Below are 22,139 nucleotides of genomic sequence, written 5' to 3' on the forward strand. Positions count from 1 at the left end.
AAAAAATTTATTGGCCCAAGGGCCTAAGTAAGCCTAGCCATCAAGGTTCCCTGACTTACGCCACCCAAGAAAGTTATTTTCCTGTGCCACTGACAAGCAGAGACACATAAGTGATCCCTTTCACATCAAGATTTTTCTTGAAGAGTGCTAATGAAGAACTTTGCTTGACATAGATGAGTAGCCTGTTCCAGAGTATGGAAATTCTCTGGGAGAGGAATCTATCCCTCCAGCATGTCTTTTTTATTGTGGTGACAAGGTTTAGGTCCCTAGAGCGTGTAGCTCGAAGGGATTGGGACTTCTTTAGGTGTAGCATGTCCAACAGCTCTGGGTTTGACATAGCTTTATATGTTAGGCAGAGATTACTTCGGAGTAGGCGATATGCTACGGAGTAAAACTGGAGTTTTTTGAGGCGGTCAGTGTAGGGCATTTGTTTGAGGCCAGTAATCCTCTTTGTGAGGTACTTCTGTGGCCTTTCCAGCTGCTGCAAATGTCTTGTGAGGTACAATCCAAAAGGGGAGTTGTACTCTATAAAGGGTCTAATGAGTGTCAAGTAGAGAGGAACAATGACCTCTTTTTTTCCTGGATGAGAACCCTTTTATGATGAGGTGTGCCACGTAGAAGGATTTCCTGACTACTGTGGCGATGTGACTATCAAAGGAGAGACTACTGTCCACCTGGGTCCCAAGGTCTCATCACACATTCGGTGTTAAATAGATTGCTGCCTATGTGGTAGTTCATGGGTACAGTGTTTTTTACCAAAGGGATGACACTGCACTTTTTGGCATTGTGCTTGAGGCCATGGCTCTGACACCAGGCATCTGTCAGATGTCCACATCATTTGGGGACTTTACTATGGCTCCTAGTTTACAGTCATCTGTGAACTTCATTAGCCAGAGGCATTCTGTGTTAGCCTGTACTTCAGAGAAGTAGATACCAAACAGGAGAGGTCCCAGGACGGAACACTGTGGTACTCCACTTGTCACTGCTTTGAGGTCAGATTTGGAGTCTGCAACTTTTACAGTGTGGGCTCTGTCAGTGAGCCAGTTGGCAACCCATCTTGTGACATAGGGGTTTATACCTAGTTTAGTGAGTTTAGCTATAATTCCAGAATGGGGGATGTTGTTGAAAGCCTTGGCGAGGTCAAGATAGGCTGTATGAACCACCTTACCCTCATCTACGGCTTTGGTGACTGCCTCAAAGAAGTTGATCAGGTTCAGGAGGCATGATCTGCCTTTCACAAACCTGAACTGGGTGGGATCCAGAGTGTGGAGGTTACCAATGTCTTTGTGTAGGAGTTCCATGATGATACGTTCCATGGCCTTGCAGACCAGGCTCGTCAGGCTCCCTATCTGCTTACCTATGTTTGTTTTTGTTCCATGGTCTGTGACCTTTTTTTCATTCTTCTGCTGCCTAAATACTGAACCCCCCATTTAACATTAACAACATGCCATTCTGCCTAAATACTGACCCCCCCCCCCTGTTTAACATAAATGACGTGCCATTTATCCTTCCATATTAATCTGGAGATTCAGCCATTGAAAAAAGAAGTTATGTCTTACCATAACGTTCCATCTGAGTTGTAGATCTTTGTTCATTCATCACCATTAGGTCCTCAGTTCCATCCTCGGAACCGACAAGGCCGCCTCCAAGCCCGCACCAGCCAAAAACTCTCAGCCAAGACCCACCCACAATACCCCTCCCCTATCCACTCCAGATAGTTTGCCCACCCTTGGATAATAGATGTAGTAATAGAAAAAAAAAATAGTAGGTGGCTCTGTATGAGCAAATACCCTAACCAGGAGTTCCTAAAGTCCACCAGGAGTCCAGGCAGGGGGAAGGAGGGTGGGAAGTAATGAATGAACAACAATCTACAACACAGATGGAACATTATGGTAAGACATAACCTCTTTATCTGATGTTGTAAATCTTTGTTTATTCATTACCATTAAGACTGAGTTCCCAGCTACTTGAGTCCTGGGTGGCCCTAAGGAAGGATATTCCTGAGCACCATAGAACCAAAAGATGCTCATCCTCTGGAGGCCAAATCCAATTTGTAATGAGATATAAAGGTATGAGGTCTTGCCCAAGTGGCTGCTGTGCAGATATCATCCATAGAGGCTCTGGAATGAAATGCTATATTAGTAGCCATAGATCTGGTAGAATAGGTTTTATTCTGGAAGATAAGGATAGCTTATTCTGTTGGTAGATAAAGGTAATGATGTTTCTAAGCAAGGAGGACAAAGTCACTTTGGAAACAGGTTTACCCAATCTGGATCCTGCAAAGACCACAAACAATTTTCCTGAAAGATTTAGTTCTGTCCAAATAACAATGAAGCTGCCGATGTACATCAAGGGTGTGCAAAAGGTACTCCCCTCTGTTAGAATGCTGAGGGCAGAAAACCATCAGGTCAACAGATTGGTTAATGGAAAAGCCAGAAATGACCTTTGGTAAGAAAGAAGGGTCAGTACGAAGGGACACCCTATCCATGTGGAAGATCAAGTAAGGACTCGACACTCAAAGCCTGCAGCTCAGATACTCTTCCCACTGAGGTAAGTGCTACTAGAAGTAAGGTTTTCCATGACAAAAATTGCAAATCACATGAATCAAAAGGCTCAAAAGGAAAACATGTGAAAGACTGTTGTGGTGGGAGGATGACATAATGGTGAAGGTGCTTACCTTAAAGACACAAAGTGCAGGGTTTGATTCTCACATGGGGTAACTGGCTAGGCTCTGAATGGCCCAAAAGGGCAGTTAGCCTAGTACTAATCTATGAACCTATGAACCTAAGTACCAAAAGCAAGTCCCAGGATTCTAAGGGAGGCTTGACCGGAGGTTTAACATGTAATACTCCTTTCAAAAAGGTCTTACATAGGCAAAGTGACATAACTGAAAAATTATCAAGATCATTATGAAGGTTGGCGATAGCTGCTAAATGTAGTTTTATATATATATATATATATATATATATATATATATATATAAAAATAAATACACACACACATATATATGACACACAGCATATAGAAAAGTGTATATATTTTATAGACACAAACACTACACGTATATAATACACACAGTAGGTTATATTTGTGCGTGGGGCATATAGGCACAGATATGCACGCACATAATCATCCATGTTCTTGAAAGGAAATTGGACCAGCCAAATAAAAAAATTACAAAGACATCAGGAAAGCATACAAATGCACAGTACTGCCCCATGAGACTGGTCACTACCCGACAGGAATCACAAAGGAATTAATCAAGGACTTTAAACATTGCTATTCAGTTAGAATTCTGATGGAATATGATATACATTAGTATGTATTTCTGAAGAAGTCTTTAGCTGTAATATGTATGGCACCACCTGCTTACTGTGAGCTCTTTCACAAAGCTGTATCTCTGAAGTGAGGGCAATAAAACTCTCAGTCAAAATATGGGACAGGTGAGAGTTATGAATTTATAAACATAACACATAACCTAATGCATTGGAAGAATTCACTCAATTTCGCATGCAGCCTAACAGAATTTAAAAAAAAAACGTCTAGTTCACATCAAAATGATGGGCGCTGATCTCAGAAAGCACAAAAACAAACACGTGAATTGCTAGCATCACACAGAACTGTAAATAAGCAGGTTTAACCCGGCAATGACGTTGACAGTTGCTAAGGGAGGCAAACATGGCAGCGCCCGTGTGGAGACCCATGCGTTTGCTACTACAGCAGTTCAATACCCTGCTAAACTAAGAAAACTACAGGATGGTAAAATGCCATTGCAATGAGCAATGCATAATTAAAGTAAAAACAGATAAGGGGAAAAACACTAGTAAACTGAACCCTCAACAAGTTGAATAAACCCCAAATCCGTCTACAGTGGAGTATAATTAGAAATACTAACGATACAGCGTTCAAATACTCTGCACATAATATATGATCTCGCTTCGAGACAACCATGAGTATATACAGCACTCCTAGTACTACCAAGTCTAGTTCAGAAAAGTGGCTTTGATTACCTAGTGTAATCCTCCCTTTTATCCAAACGGAAACGTCGCATCACCCGAACTTCATGCAGGTTGTTATCTACTTCCCAGTTAATGAAGTCTACTTTCCGCAGGAGTTTCTGCTCGTGAAAACGCAATTTTCGCACCATTGTAACTTTACAGCGCGGTTTCTGAAACAGAGCTCCAAAGAGTTCAGACAGACAGCAAAACATCAGATACCAGGGAAGAAAAATAATGTGGCACCCGGAAGTGAACACTGTAAGCTAAGGAGTTGCTTGTAGACTAATTTTCTGTTAAATCTAGCCCTGTGTTTGAAATAGAGCTGCCACCTTTTCAAATGCCCAAAGTGGGCCATTTAAGGAACAAACGCCAGATTTTGCATGGCAAAACATACCCACGGCCAGTATAAAGGACAGAACTTCAGTTTTTTGCCTAAATAAAAGCTTATTCTTGTAGCATTTCAGTTCCTTGTTCTGTTTTTATAACATTTAGGTGTTTCAGATACAGAATAACTGTTTTGTGTAGCTATTACATAAAATATAGGAAATAATTTTGTCCTAAAATCTCAGGACATTTGCCATTTTTTCAATTTTTTTGCAGGACGCAACTGCCCAAAGAGGGACTGTTCCTCGCAAAGTGGGACAGGTGGTATCCCTAGTTTGAAAGTATGTTTATGAAGTTAAAATAAGTAGATAAATTTTAAGTGGTTGATTATTATACTTATTTGTATAAAAGTTTGTGTTATTGTATATGTTTTAGTTACAATTTCTAACAGTTTAAAAACTTGGAAACCCCACTGGTGCGTGTTTTCTCATTTGTATTCTAAGTCCTCAAACGTGTCAGGATTAATTCACTGGATGGGAATCTGTTTTTTTTGTGCTTTTGTTTTTTAAGCAGAATAAGCAGTAGCTATTACTGATCTGCTGTGTCACCATAGTGGCCTAGTGGATAAGGCACTGGCCTCCTAAGTCAAGGAGTGTGTCTTTGAGCCCCATCTGAGATAATATAATCGTGGGAAGAGGTTGGCAATTGTAGAGTAGCAATATAAGAGGTTAAAGAGTACAGAAATGGCATCAGGTCATGTGGTTTGCCAATATCTGTTCTATCTGGATAGCAGTGACTAATTCAAAAGGTGCAGGGGGACAAGAAGGTTGATGTATTTACAGTGCACTTGATGGAGCCACCTATACATATATATATATATATATATATATATATATATATATATATATATATATATATATATATATATATATAAAATGTAAACCCAATAGTCCAGGTCTCCAAGCAAGATAGCTTTCTACTGCTGTCACTTGGCTTTAATGATAGACAAGTAAAGCTGGTTAGCATGGGAAATAGCAAAACAAAGCAACTCTAAACTCTTATTTTTTTCTGTCCTGCTTGGTAATTCTACAAGTGTGCCCATTTGTACATTTAGATTAATCAAAATTTGGGCATTATGAATAGTATATACAGTCAGTATGTAAACCAATTCATTATTAGAAATGACAGGTACCGTGGCTGGGGCTCACTTTTACATTCCTATCCATAGCAGAGGCCAGTATTAAGTCCATGGGAAAGAGTGTGAACATTAAATGATGGAGCACCATATAGCATCTAGATCTAAAGCACCAGGTCTTAGTGAGTACCATTCATGGTACAAGGTCTAGGGCTTCACTCGGGTTCGAACATCCTTCTCTCAATTGAACTCAGGTTTTATGACAGCATTTTTACAATGTAAAGGAATGTGAACAGTTAAAGACAAAAAAACAAAGACAAGAATAAACTTCTAATTAATGCTAAACGGTTATAAAATATTCAGTATATAACTGTAGTAAACAGTTACAGACTTCAAAATTAGAATTATAAAATATTTAAATGAAGTTTGTCCACACATTCAGATGACAAAGCTCAAACTAAGTCAGTAATAAATGGGAGGTAGTTACAATATGTGAATACATTTTACACCAGTGTCTAAGCTTACTATTGTTATTCAAGTACAACTTGAAGAAAGAAGTAAAAATTACTAGTTAAAATGGCTGAATATCTATTTTTTATTTTTATTTTACATTTATTGACCAGGAATGTCTGGCTGAGCCAAAGCCCATTTTCAGCAGAGGCCAGTGGAGAAAAGCTCCAGTACTTACTTATTATACATATGGTGCAAGTTATAGGTTTAAAAACAAGGGGAGAAAAAGCTTCAGTATATACATAGTAGAATGGTAGATTATCACAAATATTATACAAGTGGAGTTAAGCAAGTTGGTTTAGAAAAGTTGAAATTAAGCAGCAGTAACAATTTAGTGGTTCAACAAATATTAAAGGTATAGTTGGAAAAAAATGCATTTTGTGAACATTTGCAGGAAAAAGTTTATGCAGAGAGGAGTTTATTGAATGGGAAAGTGTAGAAGGAGAGTCTGACGAGAAGATGGAGAGTTTTCAAGGAGGGTTTGAGCATTGGCAGATCCATTATTTGGTAAGATGTTCTTTTAGTGCTAGCTAAAAAACGTTTTGGGATGAGCCTGTGTTCGAATCTTGAGAGGTAGCTTGTTCCATTCCATTGAGGGGTGGTAGCTGTATATGTTTTGTCCTGCTTTAGATTTGGGCTTATAGATTTTTAGAAGGTCTTGAGACGAGCTATGGAGGTTTCTTGTGGGAACATAGTGGGAGATGATAGGGTGTAAGGCTGGACAAAAGGATGGCTGATCTAGGAGTGCATGTATAGTTTGGAGCTGCAAGAGAAGGAGGAGTTGAGGCAGTTCTAGCCAGTTTAAGTATTTAAGTGAGAAACAGTGGTGAGATCTGTAGGGTTGTTGGGTTGCAAATCTAGCTATTTTTTGGTATGTAGTCTGAAGTCTAGTAGTAAGTGTGGAGTTTAGATTAGTAAAAATTTGGGAGCAGTATGTTAAGCAGGGAAGAAGATAGCCATGGGTAAGGGCTGTACGTGATTCCTGAGTAAGGAATTTGTTATTTCTGTATAGCAGACCTAGCTTCAGGTGGGTTTTCCTGATGCAGTTATTTATGTGGAGATCAAATTTGAGCTGGTCATCGATAATGATGCCTAGCAGTTTTGAGCTTGATTTGGGTATGATTGGAGTGTTGTTGAGTGAATGGATGATGAAGGAGGTCTTAATGTGATTTGCTGATTTAGGTAGGAAGAGTAGGGGTTTTGTTTTTTTAGGGTTAAATATGAGTTGGTTATTTGAGAGCCATGTTTCTACAGAGTTTAGTGATGACTGGGTTGCTGTTAAGAGTTCCGAGTGAGAGTTAGTTATAGTTAAAACAGTAGAGTCATCAGAATATTGTATAATGGAGGAGAGTTGGCAGGAGGTGTAGAGTAAGTTTGTGAAGATATTGAATAGCAATGGTCCTAGAATGGATCCTTGAGGGACACCCATTTTTATTTGTAGAGGAGAAGATAAGGCAGTTTCCCATCTAACAGACTGGAATCAGTCTTTGAGATAGCTTTTCAAACCATGCCCTAGTATTAGGGGAGAAGTTGGGGTTAGATAGCTTGTTAATTAGTAGTGAGTGGCAGACTGTGTCAAAGGCCTTTGAGAGGTCAAGGAAAAGACAGGAGAGTAGTTTGTGGTTATCTCTGGCCAGGGAAATGGTATTGAGAAAGGATAGAAGTGCTGTGTGTGTACTATGCTTGGGTCGAAAGCCATGTTGTGTAGGTGTTAGTAAGTTTTCCTGTGTGAGGTGTTCAATGACTTGAGTATGGATGCATTTTTCAAGGATTTTTGACAGGGGGAGAGGATGGCAATAAATAGATAAAGTTTGAGATTTCAGTGGAGTTACCTCATATGTGTATTAGTATGGTATAGAAGTGTTTCCAGATGGAAGGTACCTTGGATTCAGAGATGGAATGGTTAATTAAGATTGAGACAGGATAGGCAAGTGAGTGAGCAGCTGACTGGAGAAAGTAAGATGGGATATTGTCCACAGATACAGAGCATGGTTTAAGTTTGGAGAGAAGGGTACGAATGTATGTTGTGGGGATGGGCTTTAGGGAAAAAATGGGATGAGTGTTTTTTGTAAGGAAGACTGGGTTAGTGGGGTTAGTATGATTGGGGCTGTTTGAATTAAAGAGTTTGGGTATAGATTCAATGAAATAAGTGTTGAAGATATTGGCAGTTTCTTCTGGTGTCTTTTCTGGGGTGGGGTTGGGAAAGGTATTGTTTCCAGGATGGAGTATTTGATTGATAGTGTTACAGAATTTTTTAGGGTTGGATTTTAGTGTGGTAGGGGGGGGTTGTAATAAAAATCTTTTTTGTCCTTGTTGATTTGTCTTTTGGCCAGGTTCCTTTGTTCTTTATATCTTTGTAGAGCATAGGTTTTTTTTGTTTGTAGCCATTTTTTCCAGGACTTATCTGTAGACTTCATGAGTGTTTTAGTGTTTTTAGTGAGCCAAGGAGATATTTTGGCTTTTGTCCTAATTTTATGAGGTGGAGCTAGTAAGTTAACAATGTTGAGAAAGGTAGTGTTGAAAGTAGTGACAGCCTCATCTAAGGGGAGATGGGTGAGGAAGTCCCAGCTAACTCTAGATATGAGAGTATTAACGGTTTCTGGACCAAAGTTGGAAAGATTATGCCTAATTAAGTATTTATGTGGATTGGGGAGGTGACTAGTATATCTCAGCACTTTTATAGGAGAGTGGTCACTTAGGGAGTCAGGGAGGGTATCAGGATTGTGGTATTTGGTTGGTGCTGAGACTAGTATCCAGTCAATGGGGGTATAAGTAGTGTGGGTATGGTTACAGTGGGTTGGCCTGGTAATGAGCTGTATAAATCCATAGAGGTTAATATTTTGTGGGGAAGTAGGGTTATTTAATGTTAGCTAGTTGATGTTTGTGTCACCAAGGAGGATTGTTTCATTTGGGATGTTCAGGGACAGATAGGAGAGTATTGGGATATTGTCACCAGGGGGAATATAAGTGGCTACTACAGTAATTGTAGAGTAGTTGTTTAGTTTAAGGTTAACTATCAGTGTTTCTGCTGGGGAGAAAGATGGTACTGGATGTGACATAAGATAAATGGTGAGATTACTGGAATAGATTATAGCAATTCCCCCACCTTTTTTGCTTTTATGATCTAGGCGAATTATGTTATAGCCAGGGGGGAGTATTTCACTATCTGGGTTGTGGGGTTTAAGCCAGGTTCTGTGACAGCAATTACATCAGGGGTAAGGTTTTCTATCCAGGCATGGAACAGACAAAGTTTGTTTAGAATACTTTGGGTATTGATCGCATAGAAGATCTGTTTTTGGTGTGTTTTTTGGTGGGTAGAGGTGGGAGGGGTGTTTGCAGTAGAGGTTAGATTGTGGTTAGGACCTGGGTTAGGATGAATATCCGTACAGACAACACCAAACCTCTCACGTAAAGCTTTGCTCGGCCAACCAAACTATCAAAACACACAACGGCCAGCAAATAAAGTCCCAGATGTATTTATTAACAAAATCACATAGGATAAAGCATATATATCCCAAGCTCCAAACCAGTTTCGGTTACCCCTTCTTCAGTGGAGCACAAAAATTAATAGTTAAACAGAGAGAGCCAACAGGAACACATGATACTATTTATAGTATCTGTTAAACAAAGACTAACCAATCAGAATGTAGTATTATGGTCTAATAAGACCTTAAATGCCAAAAAGGTACATACATACATTCAAAAATGAAAATAAAAATGAAAATAAAAATAAAAACCAAAATCAAAATAACCTACACATTATTCTGATTAGGTTAAATAACCTTGTGATTCTACGTGATGATTCTATGTGCTATCTATAAAATATATGCGTGTATGGACACTCCAAAACCACTACCGCCCCACCTTTGTCTGCCTTAAGAATCGCTATATCGTTGTTATTTTTCAATTCGTCAAGCGCAGAATTGTTCCATGGGTTGGGTCATTTATCTTGCCACCTGCCAATGCTCTGCTTTTTATGTAGGGAAAACCTCTCGGCCATTAAGAATTAGGATTGGGGAACACAGAAGCAATATTAGAAACAAGAAAATCACTAATGCCCTCTACCAACATACAGTTAAACATCCTACGGCCAAATTTAGGTTTACTATCATAGATCGGATTGTTGGTGATAGAAGCCACCAACAAGGATGGGAAAATATTTTGACACAAAAAGAGAAATATTGGATTATACACTTGGGTGCATTATTTCCCCCAGGTATTAATGACCATCTTTAATTTATTCATATATTTACTGTACCTTGTTGATTAATGAGTGTCCATACACGCATATATTTTATAGATAGCACATCTATGTGGGAGTGGTTTTAATTATGTCATTAATTGTAATTGGTTGGTAGTAAGAAGGTGTGTGTCTTTTTGGACTATAAGTTTAGGAGCACTGGGGATGGGTGGGATTTGGGGGTAGGGTAGGGGAGCAGAGCAAGCCTATAGGGTGAGCAGAGCGGGATAGAGCAAGTAAGGAGTGTGCAACAGAAAAAAGTATCAGCATCTATAGTTAGGGAGCTAAGGTAAGTGGGAAAATGTAGTAAAAAAGTTAGAAAAGAAGAGACAAAGTTTGTGTTTTAGCAGGGAGTGAGTAGATATGAAACAGATAAGGAGAGAGGAGTAGGATAGAAGTAGTTGCAGCAAGCTAGAATTAGTAAAACCTCAGAAGTAAAATTGTTACCTCAGGACTGAAACTGAAAATGTAGGCAGTTATAGTTAAAAATCCTCAGGGGAGTAGTGTAGGGGTTTCTATCTTATTGGTAGATGCTGCCACCTTGTGGTAAAAAGAAGGATAGCAAGCAGAAGAGAGTAGCTGACCTCAGTTTGTTGCAGCGTGGCTGGGGGTAGCAGGTGGTTTGCAGTTGGCTGCTAAAAACGTACCTCAGGAAGGCAGAAAAACAGCATATATAGGCATTTACATGTGACTTATAATAGCTAGTTTGTTGGTAAATTCCTTAAGGTACATGCATTCCACAAAAATCTTTACGTTGGGGAGTCCGCACAGGAGTATCTTTCTGGTAACCAGGTTGAGCAGGCGAATTCAGTGATTTATCAGGGTTAGATAGGAGGTAGTCTTAGTAAATAATGTTGGCTGGGAGGAAAATACCCGGAGTAGATTACGAGTGGCGGGTTTGAGAAGCCAGACCACAGGACCAGTATCAGGGAGATGTGGACGCTACAGGAGTAGGGTTTAAAAGATCTAAACTTCATAAGTAGCCAGTTACTGCTCTTTTTAAATTAGAGCTCCTTCCTTTGTTACATATGTCAAAAATATATATATATATATATATATATATATATACATACATATATATATAATATATATATATACACACACACACACACACATATATATACATATATATATATATATATATATATATATATGTGTGTGTGTGTGTGTGTGTGTGTGTGTGTGTGTGTGTGTGTGTGTGAGTGTGTGTGCATAGAGAAAGAGAGAGTGAGAGAGTTAAATAGATAAATGTATGTGTGTGTGTATAAAACCCTCTGGACAGTCTTATGTGTATGGCCCAGTCTCCTGCATTCCTGGAGTTATTCTAACTCTGCTAAAGAAGAATCCTCACAGGTATACATCAGACTTTGTACAAATATTCCCCATTTATATATTAGTTCTGCTCTTTCAAGGATTACAGCTATGGTCCTCTAAATTTTAACAGGCACCAAAGAAGGTTTTGAGCCAGCAGAGTCCTTACATTGTTTCAGAATGAGCTAGTGTGAGCGGAAACTAGCAGTGGGCTGGGATATTACCCTACCATGTCAACATTAGCGACAGCACATGTATGACATTGGGGTAACTGTTAGAGCCATCCCAATGACTCCATAGCACTAATCAGTTTCTGTGTGGTGACCACACCTGACACCTGCACAGGTGCCAGCTATCAATAGTAGAGCCTTGGTTCATTTGGAAATTTGATACTGTATATTTTTTTATCATGGAAATCAGTGAAGAAATCTCATTGAATCATACCTCTCAAGCTCTTAGTGCAAGAAATCTGGACAAAGCCTGACAAAATGGGGGACAAAGGCCCAAAAATAGGGACAGATTTTAAATATTGCTTATAAACTTAGAAAGTTGCTAAAGTAACAGGGTTTGTTTTAACATACCTTTCTGATAGCTTTGAAGTCTGAACTCAAATATATATCATTATTTGGTGACTTCAGTCCTCAGATCATCCCATTGATTTGCCAGAAAACCACAAATTTTATGAGAAACTGACCAAAAAATATGAGGCAAAAATCTGGACATTCTGTGAAAATCTGGACAGTTGAGAGGTATTCCTTGAGTATGTGCACATCACTGAGTTCAACAATGAAAGAGTTGAGACATTCATATGTAGAAGTAGGCCAGAGCACATTGGCAAGCAGTACTGTCCATCTATCACAAAAGATCAAGGTTCGGTCTGATCACCTACTGGTACATGGAAGCCATCGCATTTATGGTATGCAGTTAATGAGCTGTTTAGTACACGTATAAGTACAAACCATCACTCAAACTCTAGTAACCAGTGGGCTATGCCTATGAAAAGTATCCAATAAAGTTCAGGACTCAAGAAAAGCAGAACAAGGTAGTAAAAGCTAGAGGTTGCTAAAAAGGAGGGAGGAAGTAGTAAAATAAGACAACAGAGGAAGTAGTAAAATAAGATAACAGACTGCCAGGAAAAAGAAAAGAGAAAGACAGTGGTAAAGCAGCATGAAAAAAACAGACAAGAAAATTACAGCATGGGTGATGTGAGGAGTGAGGGGAAGGGTAATGAGGAAGGGGACAAAATGAATAATACTAGGACAAGAGGACAGTAGCAAAAATAGCAAAACATTAGATAGGGTACAGACAAGCAGAACCATAATGTATACCTACAGGTACAGAGGGAATGCAGCAAGTAAACAAAATGGAGGAGGAAGAGAATATGAAGGTGGATGCTATAGAAAAATCAGGAAGGGCAAGAGACAAGCTATACCTAGAAAGACAGGAATGAAAAATACAAGGTGTTGGGAGATCAGGGAAGGAAGGGTAGGAAAAACAAAGTCTGGGTGGTACTTAGCAATACCAAAAGCTTATGTAGGAAGATGGCTGAGCTGTGAACAGAAGTAGTACACAGTGGGGCTGATAGCTGAAAAAAGGCAAACATGGGCATATGAAGTATGAGACGTGTGGAGCCAGGGCACATCATGGTCAGGAGTGATAGAGTTGAAATGTGGTGGACAGGTAGTGTATGTATGGAAGGAACTGGGGGATGCCGATAGATGAAATGGAAATAGAGCAAGGACAAATCAGAAAATAACTTATAGGGTGGCAGGCAGAGGGTGGTTAAGAACCAAAGGTAACCTCGGTAGTAATAAAATTGGTAGGAGTAAAAGAGTAAAGCTTGTAACTTCATTGTAATTTACAAGCCACTTAGTGCAACTAAGAGATAATGAGCTTGTCGACTGGAAACAAGAGATGAACAGAAAAGAGGACAGTATCTGTGATGAAGGAGTCCTCAATCCTCGATCTACGAGAGGATAACTAGATTATCCATTCAACTGGGGGGGAGGGGCAAAGAAAACATATTGAATGAAGTATTTGACTTGAAATCTAGAAGAGCTTGATCAAAAGACATAAACTGAAACTAGGAAAGGAAGAATCCTCAGTCAGTGAAAGAAGTACAACTGATGGCTTCAATTACCAGTCACAAACATGCAGCAGAACATGAGTGTGCCCCGCCTGTTGCTGTACGTAAATCTAGTTAAAACACACATGCACACCAAATAACTGTTAATTAAATATATAGCATCTTCCACACAACTAACTCTTAGCACCACTGCATCTCTTTATAAAAAGCCTGCTAACTTCATATTACCACATGAATCACACTTTTCTTTCCTATTTCACCATTAAACTACAAGTACTACTGACTTCACCTAGCAAGATGATCACAATACAGTTGGCAAGTGCACATGCCTTAATTAATCAGTTCTGTGTCTACACAGATCTTTGCTGTAGCAGTTAGTGGAAAAAAGCTTTTCCAAAGTCACCCTTGCTATTTGGAATTTCCTGTATCTCAGACTAGAAAAGAAAGATGAATGCCCTATGTTCAGAACCTCCACACTTTAACACCACTTACCACCCTGTATAGCCAATGTTCTGTAGAGATGTATATATCCTAAACCAAGCCCATTCCAAAATCAGCAACCCCCACTCCCTCATCAGTCAACATTAGCACTAACTGCTGTGTCTTCATTCTCTTCTTGAATGCAAATGTAAAAAATCTTATCAATAAAATTCAAGATATCCATCCAGCTATTTTCATTTACTCACCTGACATCTTTATAATAACTGAAACCTGGTTAAAAAGAGAAATTATTGATGAACAAATACTCCCCCAAGGCTAGAAGATACTTAATAGACTGCATAAGAGAGCTGGAGATGTAGCCATAATATTCAAGAACACTTTCCTTCTAACTCTCTACTCAAATAAGACTCCCAGATTCAACAAGGCAGAACTATTATTAGCTCAAGTGAAAATAAACAACTGTACAACTATCTGTATAGCAGCCCTCTGCATCCCTCCAGGTAACAATATTACAGGAGTTGAGGATATCTTAAGCTGGTTTAACACTAATATTTTCTATGAAACAATCATATTAGGTGACTTTAATGTTGATTGGCACCCCTGCAACTCCAAAAACACACTGATCCCTGTCCTATTGCAACCCGTCAATTTGCAGAGAAATATTGTACACATCACAGCCTTCCATGTAAATGATAGTAGATGTCAAATATTGTAAATATTTGTAAATAGCTTTCTATAATATTTGTTTCGGAACTTCTTGAGGACTTCTTTCTTTTCTTTGGTGGTAGTGCAAGTCCATGAATATTATGCTCAATTCCAAATTCTCAAAAAAAAAAACTGCACGAATCATGTTGCTGATCTATGCTAAGTAACTGCATGCCTATCACTGGGCGTAAGCAGTGTCTACTGCTCAAATGGAATATGCTCTACAATAACTAATCAAAATGATATGTAAATAGCTGTCTTGGGCCTAGGTCATGGTTGAAACTGATCTTCAGTAGTGTACTCACCTGGTTACTAAATTAATTAAACAAATAAATAAATACATACATACATAACATACATAATATAAACAGGATCTGGAATTATAGGAGAGCTAATTATGACAGAATAGAGAGATTCACAAACATAGACCTGGAGTGATAGCAGGAGAGCAAGGGAATAGTGGAGCTATGGTGGAATATAAAAATGAATTCTGGATAGGTATAGAAAAAAAGAGTACATGGCAAGAAAAAAGTAAGCCACTCAGCTTCACTAGGGAGCGAACAATGGCCATAACTGAAAAGGAAAGGAGTGACCAGAGAGGCAGTGGGGAAGAATTATTGAGAAGGTTATGAGAAGGCTAGGAACAGTGCAGAGAACTCCAGCAAAATGAGACATGGAGCAAACAGTTAGCAGAATGTATTAAGAAAGAAAAGTAATCCCTCATACAAATATTTAGGAGAAATGAAAAAAAAGCATTGAACATAGTGAACTAGTTTGGAAGAGACAAAAATATACTGAGCCTAAAAGAATGGAAGAAAAGTCTAAATTGCCTGCCACTGTGGCATTGAGAGATGACTGTGACCTGATTTTGAGCAGTCGCTTGAGCAGTGGGGGAGTCAGATGGGGAATGGTGGAAGATGAGTGGCTGATGTCATCTCGCCCATGCAGAGTGGAGGGATTGGTAATCTATTTGGCTGTCTGCTAGTTACAAGTGGATTCTTGCTTTCAACAGTGATCTGCCAGGAACCAGGGATGGTGAGTTTGCAGTACTAAACCAGTGAAAGAAACTTATTTTCAAAGAAACCACCTGTATGTACTTTCAAGACAATGGTTAGCTTTGCAATAAAATGTTTATAACAGAATGCGTTCTTCTCTATATACCATATATTGTTTCTGCTTTGATGATGTACAAATTTGTCACTCAATTTTGTATTTTATATTCATGTTACTGCATGCTTTTAAGACTGTTCACATTCTTATTAAAATTTTTGCTTTTGTCTTCTTTCATCTCTTTTGGGCCTAGGTTATAGCTGAAAAGGGTCTGATTGACCAGCCCACTTATCCTGTCATAAAAATGAAATAAACAAATGGTAGCTTCCCCAGTATATGTGTGGGAATGTGCTTGCACAGATGTGAACACAAGAGGACTTTGTGGAAACACTGGTGCTCACATTAGTAACAGGGGAAGGGGTCACAACTAATTAGAAATGCCACTGGTCCCCCAGTTAATGAGGGCTTCAGGGCTTAGCAATGGCAGGAGAAGAGAAGTGGTAGCAATGGAGGCGGAGGAGGAAGACTGTCAGTGGTGACATTGTCCCTCCCTGCCTGTCTGTTGGGCTGCTAGTCCAGATAGTCTGCTTAAGGGTGACAGCAGAAGGCTGATGGCCCTCAGATGACTGTGGTACTGAGCACCCTTCATGTCTGCTTGGAGAATGACTGCCTACAATCAGCTTTTACCTGCATCAGCTAACACTATTGGGAAGGAAGATGGTTAGCTAGTAGGAAGGCAAAAATCACATACCAATAATGAAAATAAAGCAGTTTGTAAGTTGCAGTAGAAAGTAATATAGTTGCCCTGGCTGTAAAAGGGATCTAATTTGTTTTAGCTAATGTAAAGCAGTAACGTTCCCTCTCTTTAGACAGAAATGAAATCACATGTATTTTGTTTGAGTACTTCAAGGTACTCGGTACTATGAGATGAAATGAGCATAATAACAGGGGCAGTGTACTCAAGCTTTGGAATTGTGAGGTTGATGCATCTACCATCATGAGTTAGTAGACTGGTTAGTCTGCAAGGTATTTAAGTATTTTATCAATGGAAATTTCAGTGTGAGCACTAAATGAAACAGTTGGTTCAAACTGGATTCTTAGACATTTTGTTTTTGGATCTGTGCTACAGTAATATTGAATGGATCTTTGATTTTGATAAGTTATTTTATTTGTTTATCTCTTTTTTCTTTATTTGCTAACAAGTTAATCCAGCTGGACACAAATGGGATTACCTGGTTAACAAAGAAATAAAACTTGATCAAATATGAGATGTGTAGGCTTTCCAATAGTCGTTGAACCATCTAATCACACCTTCATAAAAGTTAGTAGCTTTTAAGGTATTAAGGAGTTGATATTGGCTAATTCAAGTATTCTTTTTCTATGTTTGAAAAGTGGCACCAGTCATTAAGGCTTTTTCATGTTTGTACATATGGATTTTATTAATCTGCAGATAGTAGTTAAAGTACTGTAGCTTTTGCTAAAGACAAGCTAACAGAAAGAATATTATACTTGTTGTCCCAATAGCTGTTTGTATACTAATTTTGCAAATATATTTTTACTAGACAAAGTTTAGCTACTAGTTGAAAGCCTGAGGGGTGGAAAACCAGAATAATTGTAATTTCAACAAGATCTCAATAACAATCTACCTCACACATTTTATTTTCACCCCAAGCTACATAAAACAAAAAAGTAAACCAAAATGGCCACCTTATTCCTACCCCATTCCTAACTCATTCCCCCAGATTCTGCAATCCCTGCACTGCATGCAGGACTAGTGCAGGAGCTCCAGCAGGCAATATGTCTGCTGTGCGATCCAGGAATAACCTGTAGGGGTGTGCACGAGCTCTCCTGCACAGACTCAGCCTCTGTATGCAAATTACCCCATTTGCAGAAATCCATGCGAATGAGGTGAATTTGCAATCCAGGAAGCTGGAAACCGGTCATGCAGGACTAGTGTAATCTGCAGAAATGTACTCCGCCAGTAACAGAGTACATTTCTGCAAATTACAAAATGGAGCCATGACAGCTCCAAATAAAGGGTGGATATCATGTAGAAAGAATGCCAATGGCCAACTATAAGGCCATTGGCATGGAAAACACCTGCAAAAAAAAAAATCAACTTTTAAATTTTTTTTAGCCGATCATGGCTGTTTAAGCGTATGGCAGTGGCACGCAAATGGGATCGGGGGGAAAATAAGAAAAAAAAACATAAAATAAGCACCCTAACCAAAATCACTATTTTGCCATTATACTCAATGGCAGCAGAAGACAACATGGCCAGAGAATAGTGGTTGCTAAGAGGGGGGCTCAGTGTGGGACATGTAACTATGCATTAACAGGCAATCCTATGCAAATGAGGGGAATGATACTGAATCCCAGATTTCTCCTCCATGCTACTCAGCACAAAACAGTGTAAGAACAGGAATAGCTTGGTGCAAGCCTAGGAGTTAGCTGACATCACAGGGGGTGAGTCAGGCATACTGTAAGTGGATTGGAGCCCTGTGGCTTGGGATTGCTCCTAGCTTAGCAGAGCTAAGCAATGGGTTGTGTCTGAGGTTGCCTAGCACTCTTTACATTGCCTAAGTGGGTGCGCGCGCCGCACACCGGGTTTTAAAGGGAAAAAAGTAAACCAGGAAATAGCAGCTCTGCGCACATTTGGGCACTGTGCTTATGCGGTATGCCCCTGGCCTTAAACAGGAAGGCAATGGGAAGAAAAAACAGCAGTAGGAAGGTAATCTAGGAGAACTAGCATAGCTGGCAGGGGAAATGTATCAGAATCAGCCAATTACACAGGCAGCAGACCAGCCCAGCCCAGAACACTACTACAAACTATGCAAACACCTTTCCCTCTATTTTTTCCCATACTCTACACCACCAGTGTATACAAGCAGGGAAATTTTAACAAACAAAACAACAAAATGATAGGGGCTGCAATAGCTATCATACAACAACATGTGGAAGAGTTTGAGGGTGGTGAGGATGTGAATGCTGTCGACCAACCCACAGTGAGGAAATGGAGAAGAGTGTACAGACCCAGGGTAACCTACAAGGCGCTACATGAGCTGGAGATAGTGGAGCGCTATAGGGTGGACAGGGACCTCTTACAGCAAATTGTTGAGCTGTGCCGGCCACGCCTGACACACAGACCTAACAGAGGAGAACCCATCCCAGTGGATACCAAGGTATGTGTAGGCCTAAGAATACTAGCTACAGGTACCTTCCAAAGGCCAATTGGGGATATGATGGGGATCTCACAGGCATCAGCATCCAGGGTACTCCACCAGTTCCTGGATGCCATGTCAGTACATGCCGGTAAGCACGTATATTTCCCCAACATCCATGAGGCATTGGCCAGCAATATACAACTGTTCCACCAAATAGAAGAATACCATGAGGTAGTGGGTGCTATAGACTGCATGCACATATGCATCAAAGCACCACCCAGTGAGCGAGGTAGGGTCTACATCAACCGCAAGGGCTTCCCCTCCATCAACTGCCAGGTCGTGTGCGATGCCCAGGGCATAATAATGAATGTGTGTGCTGGCTGCCCTGGAAGCTATTACGATTCCCACATCTGGCATCTGACACAGCTGTACCAGAGATTTGCCAGTGGGGACATCCCTTACAGTCACCTAGTGGGGGATCCTGGTTACGTACTGGAGCCATGGCTGATGACATCCATCAGAAATGCATACACACCTGAACAAAAACTCCATAATGAGGCACATGCACAGACCAGAATTATAATAGAGCATGTGTTTGGGATGCTCACATCATGGTTCCGGTGCCTGGACACATCCGGTGAAGCCTTACAGTATTCACTAGCTACATGTACCCAAATTGTCATCGTATGTGCCATGCTACAAATATGATCCTGGGCAAACAGCTGCAGCAGGAGCAGCACAGGGCAGGGCCACACAGACTCCACCATTGCCAAGGCCTGCACAGGCACAGAGTGACTCGGAGGAGGAACAACCTGAGCCTGCCCCAGTAGGCAGAAGGAGGTGTGCCCAGTATTCCCTGGCCTTGGCAAAGAGGCAATGCATAGCACATATACTGACACAGGAGGGACACAGGGAATGACACCTCCCTCTGACTCGCACATACAGTAAAAGGGATGCCAAACATGACACTACCTGTGCTCAACCATAATTAGGGAGTGTACTATGTGCATCCAACATAGGCAGCCCTGCAGCACCACCCTCAATACTGGCACACCCACAAGGTAAGCCACTCAACCTACCAATTGCTGAATGGAGTAGTGTGGGTTGTTACCTGTATCTATAGTATGGAAGTGAGCATGCAAGGGAATCGGGTGGCTGAATGGTATGCCAGCAGATAGTAGACACCTATAGTGGCACCATGAGATCTCTAACAAATACTGGTGTCACCATAGTAGCCAGTACTACACAGGGCGACAAAACCCACTGCTGGAAATGTGCTGGGCCACATGTGTGTCCATATGACTCACACATGCCAGTCAAGCAGGTACACATACCCAACAACAGTCTCAGCCAGCAGGACAGGTGTAGACAAACACAACCAAAGGCTGTGCTATGTCCTCTGAATGATGCCTATGGGTAGCCTCCCCCCCAGGCCTACACAGACAGACTACATCAGGTCAGGCAGTGGGATTTTAGTTCTGAAGGGTAGGAAGTCATAAACTAATATGTAGGTCAAACAAACCTAAGACCTGTAGTACACTGATATGCCTCTAGTCAGCATGATAGGTTAGAATACAGAATGAAATGGAGTACCTGACATACCAGTATAGTCATAGCAAATGTGTACAAGTATCAGGTGTGCCCCCCATCTTATGTAGAAATGTAGAAATAGTCAGGTGTGCCCTCCCCAAACCTGTGTAGAAATGTAGAAACAGTCAGGTGTCCCCCTAATCCTGTGTAGAAATGTAGAAACAGTCAGGTGTGCCCCCCCAAACCTGTGTAGAAATGTAGAAACAGTCAGGTGTGCCCTCCCAAACCTGTGCAGAAATGTAGAAATAAGTGTGCCCCCACTTCTGTGTATAAATGTATAAACAGGTGTGTCCCCCCATCCTATGTAGAAATGTAGTAAGAGTCAGGTGTGCCACCCCAATCCTGTGTAGGAATGTAGAAACAGTCAGGTGTGCCCCCCCAATCCTGTGTAGGAATGTAGAAATAGTCAGATGTGCCCCCCCCATTCAGTGTAGAAATGTAGAAACAGTCAGGTGTGCCCCCCAATCCTATGTAGAAATGTAGTAACAGTCAGGTGTGCCCCCTCCCAACCTCTGTGTAGAAATGTAGAAACAGACAAGTGTGCCCCCTCCTCCAATCCTGTGTAGAAATGTAGAAACAGTCAGGTGTGCTCCCCCTAACCCTACTTAGAAATGTAGTAACAGTCAGCTGTGCCCCCCAAACCTATTTAGAAATGTAGTAACGGTGTGGTGTGCCCCCCCAATCCGATGTACACACATTGTAACAGTCAGGTGTGCCCCCCCACAACCCTATGTCGAAATGCAGTAACATGTATGTGTAGGTATAATACCAGTGGAGCACAGATGCCCAGTGGTGGCCAAAGTAGCAGGATAGATTGTAGCATTTGCACAATATGCAGGTATGTGTGTGTTAGGTTGGTGTGTGTTTCATATCGTGTGAGAGTGGTCAGTATGTATGCATGTTGAGGTATGACCTGGTGGCCATTGCCCACTACTTCTGATGACAGGGCCAAGTCCTCACAACTGCAGTGCCTAAGACAATTCCCACCAGTATAACACATGCTAGCAGTAAGCCATTGTAAATGTATGGTGGTAATATGTGTCACCATCTGAAAGATTGACATGGCATGGCTGTTGGGCTAGATATACAAGCAGTACACAGGGAAAAGTACCCCAGACATACAGTATATATTGTGTAACTGTGAAATGGACATACCCTTGGAATTGTACAAACAGGTATGCATCACATTATCTGGACCTGTAGTAGGGGATACCGGTGTTGTCTGCCCGAACACTTGCAGATCACAAAGGAGGTAGGACTGATGTATTGGGAAACAGCTGATGTACCTGCACATGCCAGCATAACTGGAATGCCCCATGCATATCTGTGTGTCAGATGCAAGTAGTGTCCATAGCACACATGCACCCACCTCACCCAAACACCACCCACAGGTACCTCTCTGGTTGTATCCTTGCTGTGGGGAATGGGTACAATATGACCCCACCTGTATATGGCAATAGAAAAAGAATGCAGCATGCAGTGCAGGTGTCCCACGCAGGTGTGTCCCTAGTGATAGGTAGCACCCTGCTAGCATCCACACCACCTGATCAAGACTGATATAAGGTATTGGCATGAACACCTCGCA

The 22,139-nt window shown here is 40.7% G+C and overlaps 1 protein-coding gene across 1 annotated transcript in view; it reads right to left on the reverse strand.

Moving 5' to 3' along the window:
* Positions 1-4,232, reverse strand: part of IMP3 (IMP U3 small nucleolar ribonucleoprotein 3) — a 1,257,621-nt gene extending 1,253,389 nt beyond the window's left edge. The window contains exon 1 of the mRNA XM_044085735.1: positions 4,011-4,232. Within this exon, the coding sequence (XP_043941670.1) occupies positions 4,011-4,210 (200 nt within the window). The 5' untranslated portion in view covers positions 4,211-4,232. The remainder of the gene's footprint in view (positions 1-4,010) is intronic.
* Between the last annotated feature and the right edge of the window lie 17,907 nt (positions 4,233-22,139).

Source organism: Protopterus annectens, chromosome 10.part0, assembly GCF_019279795.1.
Source record: "Protopterus annectens isolate FY-2018-M chromosome 10.part0, PAN1.0, whole genome shotgun sequence".
Classification (NCBI taxonomy): Eukaryota; Metazoa; Chordata; order Ceratodontiformes; family Protopteridae; genus Protopterus; species Protopterus annectens.